The 12,148-nt window shown below is 40.8% G+C and overlaps 1 protein-coding gene across 9 annotated transcripts in view; it reads right to left on the bottom strand.

Annotated features, from left to right (window-relative positions):
- Window positions 1–5,922: 5,922 nt before the first annotated feature.
- The window catches only part of ANKRD17 (ankyrin repeat domain 17), a 140,032-nt gene continuing 133,806 nt past the window's right edge, over window positions 5,923–12,148 (bottom strand). For 5 of the 9 annotated variants that reach the window (XM_056111507.1, XM_056111510.1, XM_056111508.1 and 2 more), the window contains 6 exons: window positions 11,581–11,778; window positions 9,664–9,912; window positions 8,958–9,136; window positions 8,105–8,269; window positions 7,060–7,286; window positions 5,923–6,519 (listed from right to left, as the gene is read on the bottom strand). In XM_056111507.1, the coding sequence (XP_055967482.1) occupies window positions 7,095–7,286; window positions 8,105–8,269; window positions 8,958–9,136; window positions 9,664–9,912; window positions 11,581–11,778 (983 nt within the window). In that variant the 3' untranslated portion in view covers window positions 5,923–6,519; window positions 7,060–7,094. The remainder of the gene's footprint in view (window positions 6,520–7,059; window positions 7,287–8,104; window positions 8,270–8,957; window positions 9,137–9,663; window positions 9,913–11,580; window positions 11,779–12,148) is intronic. The other 4 variants (XM_056111511.1, XM_056111512.1, XM_056111513.1 and 1 more) reach the window with 1 other exon arrangement.

Below are 12,148 nucleotides of genomic sequence, written 5' to 3'. Positions count from 1 at the left end.
CTGAAATGTTTGGGGGGGAAAAAAACCTTCAAAAATAAATTATTTGTGCCTGAGAGATAAATCCAACAGGATGTTTGCTTTGCATACAGGATACCTGGGTTCAATGCCTGGCACGTATGATCCTGCTAAGAGTCACTGCTAAGAGCAACCCCCAAGAACTAAGCCAGAATAGCTTAGCTCCTCCCCGACCACACAAAGGTAATAGGAAGGTGGCCTGGACTCATAACTCAAGTAGAGCACATACTTTGAGAAAGCAAGGTTCTAGCTTCAGTACCGACAATACAAGAAAAAAAATCTGCTTCCAAGCAGTAACAGGTGTGCCCCCACATGCCCCACTCCCCATTACTTTCCTGAGCAGTAAGTTAACTGCCCCCATAGAAATGGATTCATAGTTTCTAATTGGGGAAAGGAAGGGTGCAGAAACACAATAGGTGTCCTGTTTGCCCTGCACACCGCTGACTCCAAGCACTGCCTGGAGTGATGCCTGAGCCAACAACCAGGAGTTAAGTCCTGAGCAATTCTGGGTGCGGCCCCAATCTCCTACCCCTGCCTGAATTAAAATTTAATAATTGGGGGAGGGCAGAAAGCAGTTAGTACAGGGGTGGTGACCCAATACCCAAATAAAAAGTATTTTAGGCCACACCCAGTGGTGCTCAGGGTCTACTCCCAGCAGACCCCTCACTGCTGGTGCTGTTTACTGGACCATGATAAAGGTAAGGTAAAGGTAAAGGCCCTCCCGTTGATCGTCGATTTGCTCGAGCGGGCCCAGTAACGTCTCCATTGGAGACTTTGTTGTTACTGTGTCTGGCATATCAAATACTCTCGGTAGCTTGCCGGGCTGTCCGAGAGGGGCGGAGGAATCGAACTCGGGTCGGCCATGTTGGCTGCATGCAAGGCAGATGCCCTACCCGCTGTGCTGACCATGATACTGGGGATCAAACCCAGGATTTCAACATGCTAAGGATGTACACTGGGCCTTGGAGCCTTCTTCAGTCATCTGGGTTAGTTTTTTTTTCTCCCCCCCCCCCCCCGCCCCCCAGGGCCACATCCAGTGGTGCTCAGGGTTTATTCCTGGCTCAGCATTCAGGATCACTTCTGGAGAGGCTTGAGGGACCATAGGTGGTGCCAAGGATCAAACCCAGGCCAGCAGCATGCAACGCCCTACCCAATGTATAATCTCTGGCCCTGTTCTCTTATCATATGAAGTTTTTTTGGGGGGTGGGGATTTGGTCCATACAAAGCTGGGCTCAGGATCATTCCTGGCAGTGTTCCAGAGAACGATATTTGATGCCAGGGATCAAACCAGGGTTAGTCACGCTCAAGTGCTATCTACTGCACCAGGCCCTCTTATGACAGCTTTTTTTTTTTCCTTTTTTCTTTTTGGGTCACACCAGTGATGCTCAGGGGTTACTCCTGGCTCTGCACTCAGGAAAACACTCCTGTCGGTGCTAGGGGGATTACATGGGATGCTGGGAATCAAACCTGGGTTGGCCGCGTGCAAGGCAAATGCCCCACCCGCTGTACTATCGCTCCAGTCCCTTATGACAGCTTTTTAAAGCACTAAATATACAAAGATGGCTTTCACCTTTCAAAACTTAATTTGCTTAAAGACAGAAGTCTAGTATTAAACTGCTAATAACACACCTACATGTCTGTAAGTCTTGTACTGAGTCAGACTATAAAACAATGTCAAACCCACAATAGTACTTTTTTAATGTACACTTAACCCAAAATATTGTATTTTTCCTATTAGGGTAATATAGTAACTATTAAAGCTCAATTGTTCCTACCGTAATTTCAATCAGAATTTCTGTGATCTGTTTAAGCAGCACTTATTAATGGGATGCTATTTCCAAGTTGGAGCAACCAAAATTTATAAAAGTATATAACGTAGGTATACCAAACTGTATTAACAAGCATCTGGATAACTTATAAATGTCAAACCTATTTTCTAATTTTAATAGATTATTTCATTCTTTTTTTTTTTGCTTTTTGGGTCACACCCATCGATGCTCCGGGGTTACTCCTGGCTCATGCACTCAGGAATTGCTCCTGGCGGTGCTCGGGGGACCATATGGATGCTGGGAATCGAACCTGTGTTGGCCATGTTGGCTGCATGCAAGGCAAACGCCCTACCCGCTGTGCTATTGCTCCAGCCCCTCACTTTGTTTTTAATCCTTTTTTGCCCCTTTCTTTGGTTTTGATCCTTGGGAAACTATGTGCTGCTGGAAATCAAACCCAAGGGTCCCCACATTTTAATCTTTTTGAAATAATTCCTGTTCTATTATTTTTAAAGAAAGTGTTGGCACGTTTAAAAATCTATTTTTCATTATAAAGGGGGGCTCTCTGAACAGTCGATCCTGGTAGTGAGGGCATATTTAAATATTTCTGATTCCAGAATATACAGAAATGATTCTGAAAAAACAGCAAAGTAAAAACAGATAAATGAGATGATGTGAAGAGGTCTTGGATTTTGAATATGCCCTTAAATCTAACACTCAGCTCGTAGTGCCCATGGCTACAACTGGCTCAATGCTTGGCATACCATTCAGGTCTTATCATGGAGCCTGGGACTTGCCAATGCAAAGCTTCACTCCCATGAGCCACCTCCCTTTCTACTGTTTCTTAAATAAGTGAGTCACAGTGTGTGTTCAGACTAATTTGGGGGCAGAGGAGGGCTGGAGTAAATAATGTAAGGGCCTTGGCCATGCATGTAACATTCAAATTTAAACTCTAGCACATCTGGTACCCTGGTACAGAGCTGGTCCCCAGAGCCAGGAACAGATCCTGAGCACCCCTGGCCTCAAATCCAAGGTGAACAAAACCTCAAAATTCCTATAACACACTTCCTATAAAACATTCATCTGAATTCATATAGTATCTTCATGAAAAAGAGAGGACTAGTAGTCACCTATTTCCTGTTGTTTAACCCTTGAGAAGAAAATAACTCCCTATTGTTAAACCAATTTAAAAAGAATCCGTTTTCAATTAATAATAAGATTTAACCTGGGCCAGACAGTACAGGAGTTAAGGATTACATTGCCTTTCCCTGCCACAGAGGCAGGGTGGGGTGGGGGGTGGGAGGGCTACGGGGATCATTGGTGGTGAATGGGCACTGGTGGAGGGATGGGTACTCGATCATTGTATAACTGAAACCCAAGCACCAAAGTTTGTAAGTCTACAACTGTACCTCATGGTGTTTCACTAATAAAAATTAAATTAAAAAAATATAAACATGCTTACTAGCTCTTTCAATAAATATGCATCAAGTTAGGGAGAAAAAAAAGAATTACATTCCCTGTATGTGCCTGACTTTTGTTTAGCCCCCAGCACCAAAATGATCCCTTGAGTATGGCTGGGCGCAAAACCTGAGCACTAAACAAAAGCAGCCCCCACACACTTCTGAGTGTAGCCCCCAAAGAAAAATTCCAGAAACGAATTTTAAAGTCAAAGACATAGCCCAAAAGGTCCGAGTGCATGCTTCACATACAGGAGCCATGAATTTGACCCCTGGCACCTACAAGAGTGATCCTGAGTCCTCAGCAAAGAGTAGACCCAAGCACCAAGGGCATCAAAATTCTTTTATAATTTCTCAAATAAAAATGAACTGCATTACACCTGAATTTAAAAATAGATATATTTGGGAAAATGTTCCTAGTACAGACTTCTAAAACCATGGTATTATAATTAACAAGTTTAATCCCCAAAAGTAAGGTGTATTCCAGTCTATACCTCATTGTCCCATAGATCCAAAGTTCAAGAAAATACAATTCCGCCCACCGTTTTCTACTGTCACCCTCAATCTTCCAGCTTTGTGAATCAGCACAACTTATATTTCAATATTATGTGGTACCTATTATCTAGCAGGAATACCTTAAGAGAACAGACCTAGTCAACACAGGAAATTAAGTGACAAATTATGATATTGTAAATGTGCTATACAAAATACTGTATAAATAACATTATACTTCTTAGTGCTATAATGCTAAAGTGCTCTAACTTTACTTAATAGCTATGTGTTTACTTGTAGGCTATCATTTATCTTCTCCCTTGAATTTGGGTCCAGGAGATAGTACATCATCAGTTATATTGCGTGCCTAGCATGCACCCAACATTGGTTTGATTTGATTCCTGGTACCCAACACCACACTGTCCCTGAGCATCAAAGGATGCTTCCAAAGAGGCGCCCAGCACTGATTGAGTGTCCTGGGTCTCCATGGCACTGCTGGGCCTGAGTTACACCGTATCCTTAGGACCTTGGATTGAAACTCTAGACCAGAAGGCTGAGAATCACCAGTAGGCCCCTTGGGCCTCCTGAACACGGCTGGGGAAGATCCGCCCCCCCCCCCCCAGTCAAATAAATCTGGGCTAGGCACATTAATTATGGGCAGAAAAATGTGTTGTGTGTGTGTGTGTGTGGGAGGGGGGGTTGGGGGTGGGAGAGGGGCTTGTTTGCAGTGCTAGAGACTAAACCTGCGCCTCACATGCAATTGCATGCATTCTACTACTTGAGCTGCATTCCAAAAGACTTCAAGAGCACCTCCTAAATGTATCATTTATAAACAAACAACTGGATCAGGTGGTGGGAAGGGTGGGGAGTGCGCACTACTCCAGGTACATTTTGGGGAATCTTAAGTGCTGGGACTGAACTCGGGCTTCCTGCATGCAAAGTATGTGCTCCAGCCCTTTGAGCTATTTCATTAATCCATAAACTGCAGATTTGCACAGGAATTTTATTTTGTGGAGGGGGGTGGGGGTGTATCTGGGCATATCCAATGATGTTCTGGTGATACTCCTGGCAATGCTCAGGGGACCATATGCAGTGCTGAGATTATGGTGCAAGGGTTAACAACTGAACTTTATTTCTGGCCCCCTATATCTGGGAAATCTTTTAATTCTTTACGTGGGAGTCAAGAACTAATTTTACTAATTTTACTTAGTAGAATACTAAAGAAATCTTAATTCCAGGTGATATATCTAAATTTTAATGTTTCACCTGCCTGGACTCTATTATTAAAAGACAGATTGAGATTTTTATAATAGATAATTTCATTTAGGCTTACTTTATCTTTCAACCATATACTTTCTCAGAGGAGACAGGGTAGGACACATTCTTCTTGAATATTTATTAACTGTTTATTGTTTCCTGTGAAATGAACAGGTAGATCTTACTAAATAGTTTATAGTGGAGTTCTGTACCTTATATAAACAGGTTAAATGGAGACTTCATATCGTAATCTATGTGTTCATGTACATACCATGTATTATCTCAATGACAAACGGAAAATTTCTTTCATTATTTGGCCCATGATAGCTGTGGATCTCTTTCAACATGTATAGAGAATAAGAAGCCTTTAAAACTGAAGGGGGGAAAAAAAGATACTTTCGACTAAATTACAGAAAAATGGGATGTTTTATGTTTAGTCTTGATGACTGGAAAAATCAATGTTAAGAATCCATATTAGTCAATATAAAATAGTACACTGAATTTTTTAATAAACAGTATATTAAGATCTCATTATGGTGACTGGGAACCTGTAGTGACTCTTGAAGTTCTCACACTAAATATTTTATGGTTAGAAGAAACCACAGATGATGATGAAGGTACTCCCGCGGTAAAAATCCCATTTTTACAGCCATTACTGTAAAATTCTTTACAGAATTATTTCACAATCAGTAAGAGAATTTAACTGGTATTAGTGGCAAAGGTGAGGAGAGAAGAGAGTCAAGAAGCACATTAATTTAAAAAAATGTGAAAAGGTAATAAAGACATGGAAAAGTGATTAAATTTCTTCTACATATGCCTTTTCCAAACAAACTGAAAACAGTGCAAGATGGGTATTTTAAAGGCCAACATAGGGAAATATCTTCTCATTAACACCCTTTTTTTTACAATATACTTAAATTACACAAGCAGAAAAGTTATGCTTAGTAATAGTTTAATGTATGAAGGAACATCCAGATTTCTGAATATGAAGGTACATATCTCACATTAATTTAAGTCTACATAAAGTAGAGCCTCTATACTGACATATTGAAATTTACTTTCTGCTTAGCCTTTTCTGTTATGTAAACAATTGTACATTTATTCGCCATTCTAAAACTTCAGGATCAAGTTTACATAATTTTGCTAGATTTCCGTGTTTGCTCAGAAGCAGTTTACAGTACTAAAACCAACCAATCAGAGAACGTTCAACAGAAAGTTATGTCCAAAGGGGAAGAGGGAAAGAAAAAAAAGAAAAATGATAAGACAAATGCTAACTAAGGTAAACGGATGATGATGGGGAATGGGCAGTCACAAATGTTCACAGAAAATAGGTCAGTGAGTGAGTTCTTCTGCAAAAGGCCTACACACTTCAGTCAAGCACATCAGTAGAATGATTTGGGAGCATAAATTTTTTTCAGCCACTTCTGATTTCCTCCAAATGCAAAGGAATCTGCAGACTAACAGGGTGATCCGCTTCAGCCCAGCTGGTTCATATGCACACTGTTCACGTGAGCCCAGGGTCCAGTCCACACCTGGAAGAGAACAAGCACATTACTAAATACATAATGTGCCTCAGATGGAAACAGAATTCTTTAAAACAAAAGAAGTACGTTCACAATCTACAGGCTAAGCAGCTAATGCATTTACTTTGAGACATACAGCAGTCCCCCTTTACCCTCAGTGAACCTATGTTCTTTTTTTCCCCCAACACATACACATCCATCATAGTATTTATAAATTTGGCACAGTAGAGGATAGTAGTACTATAATGGAGAAAATATACAGTAGAGTATTAGTAGAAGTAATGTAAATTACTTCTCTCTCAAAAATGTCTTCTTTTACATATATGAAAGACTACAGCTGCCTCCAAGCAATTTAGACCCTGGAAAGCAAAACTGTGGATAAGAGGGGACCACAGTACCAGAAAAGAAACGAGAAACCATTTTTATCTGTTATTCTCCTGTACCTCCTCTCATCTGTATCAAACAGGATTTGATTTATCATCATTTAAAAAAAATAAAAAACAAAACAAAAAAAAACCCGCAAATCACACATAGGACCTGACTACATACAGATTAGTGACTGTGGAAAGGGGCCCGGGCACGGCTCAGTAGTAGCGCGCCTGCCTGGCAGGCCTCAGGCCTCGAGCTCCATCCCCAGCACGCCCCACATGCAGAGTGCGATCTCTGGGGCACTGCCGTTTGGGATCCCCGGCGCCACAACAAAGTGTGCGATCTCCAGAGTACTGCAACCAAGTGTGTGCGAGCACCACAACCAAGTGTGCGACCTCTGGCGAGCACTGCAACCAAGAAAAAAAGATGTGCGTGAGCACCACGACTGAAAGTGTGCGAGCACCACAATTAGAAGGAAAAAAAAGTGTGCAAACCCTGTAACCAAGTGTGTGGGACTGCAACCAAAGTGTGCTTGACCCCTGATCATCAAAAGAAGTGAGGGTGTGGCGGGGAAGGCAGGAAATCCTTCAGGATTATTTCAGCTCAGTGAACCACCTATAAATGTAACTTTGAAAAAAAAAAAAAAGGATTGGGGTAGTAGCTCAAGGGGCCAGATAATATGCTTCGCAGGTATGTGGGAGCCCAGGTTTAAGCTCCAGGACCACATGGTCCCCTCAGAACAATGATCCCCAACCACCAAGCCGGGACCTGTTGACCTGAGCAAGCTGGGCAGGGTTCAAAAACAACAAGAAATTACGGGAAAAAAGTGAGACAAATATCATACACTTAAAGAAGCAAAAACACAATTATTTCTGTGAATTATTATAAAGTTATAATTGTGTATTGCTTAATCTTTTTAATAAATAATCTCTAGATGAGCCTTTTCATCTAAATATAGTCTGGAAGTTCCAACATATTGCAACTTGGAATATTTTACTTACCATCTACTACTCCCCAATGGACTAAGCTAAGCCTTCCATAATTTTAGCCTGAAAACACAACCCACGGGATAATTCTGTACATGCCTTTGCTATATTTCATAAGATTAGTTTCTTAACTGCCCATACTCATCATACTTGCTTACTGAAAAAATGATCTACGTGTACCGTGTTTGTCTTGTAATCTCACAAACATTAAACAAATGTTTATTAAGTCTCAACCTTACCGTTTGAGGACCATTATTATCCGTAGAACTTGAAACCATCTTAATCAGGGAGTTCCAGGTAGGGTCCGCAGCATGCGGGCCGTTAAATATGGGTCCTCCAGCACCATCGGGGAGAGGTGCCACTGGAGAGATCATCGCATTCCCATACACAGAGAAAGGCATACCCTTCAGGAAGGAAAAAAGGGTTATCAAGTCACTGCTTACTTTCCTGATATCATCAATAATCTTAAAATATGCAACTTTAGCTCATTTTGTAAAAAGTTTTCTAAGTTATCTGAAAACAAACAAAACAAACACTGTCCTCCTGTTGTTCCAACAATTTGCTCGAGCGGGCCCAGGAATGTCTCCATTATTTTGAGACTTGCTCTTACTGTGTTTGGCATATTGAATACACCATGGGTAGCTTGCCAGGCTTTGCTGTGTGTGCAAGATACTCTTAGCAGCTTGCCAGGCTCTTAGAGGGGCGGAGGAATCGAACCCGGCTCGGCTGGGCTGGCTGAGTGCAAGGCAGATGCCCTACCGCTGTGCTATACATATTTATATTTTTTGGCATCCGTTAATTATAAAAAAATTAGAGATTGTATCTAAACCATTTTTTTGGTTAAAAAATGGGATTTTTTGGGTTAAAAAACATATCAGCATTCTTTTACACAAATAGATAAAATAAGTACTAAATTTTAGTTCCGCAAGTTCCCCTCCTATTACTGCAGGTTGGAGTCCTTGGAATCACTTCACAAATGCTTACCCACTTGGAAGTAAAATAAGGCTAACAGAAAAACTTAGAAATAACATTATTCATAATAAAGTTTTGTAACAAATTATATTAAAACCATCATTTTAAAATCACCATTACCCCAACTTTAGGGAAATCCATGTATCCTGCAGGAACATGCTGATGGAATGTACTAGAAGGAGCAACAATTCCTGTATTCTCTCGCTCAAGTGCTTGATGTTGTGAAAACACTCCGGGATCAGACATTGGCCTGTGAATCATAGGATTTCCCATCCCAGGATTACACCAATCCACTTTGTCTGGAGGAAAATAAAGTGAGAGAACAATAAGTGGTGATATTTAAAATATTTTTTAAAAAGCAAAATACTTTACTATTTCTCTGAAGATTTTATGCACTAAATTAGGCCTTCAAAATGAGATTCATCATTATATCTTTACTGATATACTTTCAGTTCTCTATGTGATAATGGCTGTTTCAAACTTAAATAATAAAATAAAATGAACTAAGGTAAGTAATAAGTAATAAAATAAAGCAACGTAATACATAATACAAAATAAATAATACAATATAAAATAATACAAAAGCTAAAGATCTCCAGAGAAAATATGAATATCTCCCTTATATAACTAAAGGCTTGCATTATATTTGTTTTCAGAAAGCAGTAATAAACTTAATGGAACATCAAATGGGAACCCAAATAAGGGTTCTGAACTGTTAGTTGATTAAAAGTGATTAAATGAGTATACATAGCCAGACATACAAAGTTTTACACACAAATTATACTAAAGGTATAAATTTCCAGTAGTCATAACAGTATTATCGTACCTTGATTGCCACCAATCCCTTCAAAGGACCAGATGCCACTATGCCCTACTGATGTGGACAAATTACTTCCAATAACAGATGGGGCGGAAGTTCCTGTTTGCCTGATACGTGCAGAACGCTCAGTCCCAATGGGGACTGGAACCTTTCTGTCCTGAGAGACACTGCTGGGCTTTTCTGACCCTAAAGGTACTGATGCGGGGGCAGGAGAAGGTGCACGAACTCCAGAGGATACTGACTGTGCAGAAGAATCTAAAGCAAAGACAAATTGAAATAGTGTACAAGTCATTTACAAAGCATTTAACTTTATCATACCAAATATTAAATTGTAACCACACTACCCGCAATTCTCTGAAGTATGAAAATAAATAAGCACGGCAGCACTGTCGTCCCGTTGTTCATGGATTTGCTCGAGCGGGCACCAGTAATGTCTCCATTGTGAGACTTGTTTTTGTTCAGGGAGCTTGCCAGGCTCTGCTGTGCAGGCGGGATACTCTTGGTAGCTTGCCAGGCTCTCCGAGAGGGACAGAGGAATCAACCCGGCTCAGCCGCATGTAAGGCAAATGCCCTACCCGCTGTGCTATCACTCCTGCCCAAATAAGTAATAAGTTAAATATTAAATTCTGGTAAGAGTTCCATTACTTTGTGGGTATTTAAAAAAATTAAACTTCCACATCGGACTGCAGTACCTGTACACTTGGCCACAGTGCCTGTAAGAGTCAGATTCCTTTAGCTGTGGTGCTTGCAAGACAAGCTTTCTGGGAGTGACAAAGCTACTTAAACACCTTTCTGAGCTTCCCAAGGGCCACACTTCCTTGCCACTCACATATTTTTGGTTTCAGTACTTGCGAGGAATTGCACCCATTTTTGTGCTATTTGACACAGCTGACAATTTGAGCCTAAAAACCACTTACATTACAAAGGTTATCAGAAGGCAGAGTTGCCAGACTCAAACAGAACAGATGCCAAAACCATATGTGGGAGCCTGAGACAGTACAGTGGGTATGGCGCTAGCCTTGCATGTGGCTGACCTGGATTCAATCCCTGGCACCACATAAGGTTCCCTCAGGGCCGCCAGGATTGATTCCTCTGTGCAGAACTCAAAAATTAAAAATGAAAGTAAATATAAATCAACAGATGGTACAGTAAGATTAATATATTTTAGGTTAATATGAGATCGACTTCAATAAAAACCTGAAAGCTCTTCTTAAATTTGTCCTCATTTCAGACAGCCACAACTATAAATCACGTATTTTTCTTTTTCCTAGGGTAGGGCATAAACACTTCCCACTATCAAAACAAAAAATATGCATTTGAGTTTCCCACATTTGGAGATAAGCATTGACGAGGGACAACCAGCTTCATGTTCATACCTCCCTTTCCAGGTAATTATTTCTATAGTATTACTATTATGACAGGAGTGTGAGAGCTAAGGGGCAGAAGGTGGTAGGTAGTAGGTAGTTGGAATTTTGATGCCCTAAGTTTGATCTCTAGTGCCAGCAATACGTGCAAAGAATAGTCCCAGTGGCCCTGCTCTCTGGGACCCTCAGTCCTGCAATAGTGTGCAATGTCAGGTACATAACCAGGTGTGGGGTGCACTGCAACTGAAGTGCACAATTCCCACCAAGCATTGCAACTGAAGATGTGCAAGGACCAAAACTAGATATACAACCCCCAGAGAACAAAGTCTGTAAGCACTACACACAAGAGCGTGTGCAATCACCGGACAGAAGTACATGACCACAAGCTATTGAAAAGTCCAAAGAGATATGGGGCTCAGCAGTAGAACATTTAGTCCTAGGATAGACCCCTGGCACCACAAAAAAATTAAATTTGAAAACTTTCTGAAAGAAATTCTTTTTATTTTAAGGAAATATGCAAACTTTCCTAATGGAAGCACTAAAAGTATACAATACTCACCATTTGATGCTGATGAACAAGGAGTCAACAAACTAAGTGGGGAAAAATGTTGTCGGTTAAAGTTAGCAGCTGTGGGTGCTCCTCCAAGGGGTGCCCCAGGTCCATACATCTGACCTCCGGAAATGTTTGAGGCGAAGTTTCCCAAATGCGCGTTAGAAGGTGTTACAGAACCATATGGAGAATCCATATTGACAATACCTATAATACAGAAGACCGTAATTGGTATTAGTTACCCCTAAGAGAAATCATTAAAAAAACCTTAAACTCAACAGAAATTGCAAACATAGCACAAAATATTTTCAGTTTTGGGTCACCCTTGGAAGTGCTCTGGGGTTATCTTCAATATTGCTTGGGGGTCCATTCATGGAGGCAGGGGTCAAACCTGGTCCTCCTGCCCATCAAGCAGGTGCTTTCCACTGAACTATTTCTCTGGTCAACACTAAAATATATAAGCTATTATGAAAATTCCCCTTCAATCCACTAAAAGCATTCCCCCTCTTGATATATAGATATATATTTAAAAAAAGTACAGAGCATGGGATATAGACGCATCACAAGTGTGACGTCC

Source organism: Sorex fumeus, unplaced genomic scaffold, assembly GCF_029834395.1.
Source record: "Sorex fumeus unplaced genomic scaffold, SorFum_2.1 ptg000013l, whole genome shotgun sequence".
NCBI lineage: Eukaryota > Metazoa > Chordata > Mammalia > Eulipotyphla > Soricidae > Sorex > Sorex fumeus.
The sequence above is the reverse complement of the archived record's forward strand: the minus strand, read 5'-3'. Positions and strand labels throughout refer to the sequence as shown.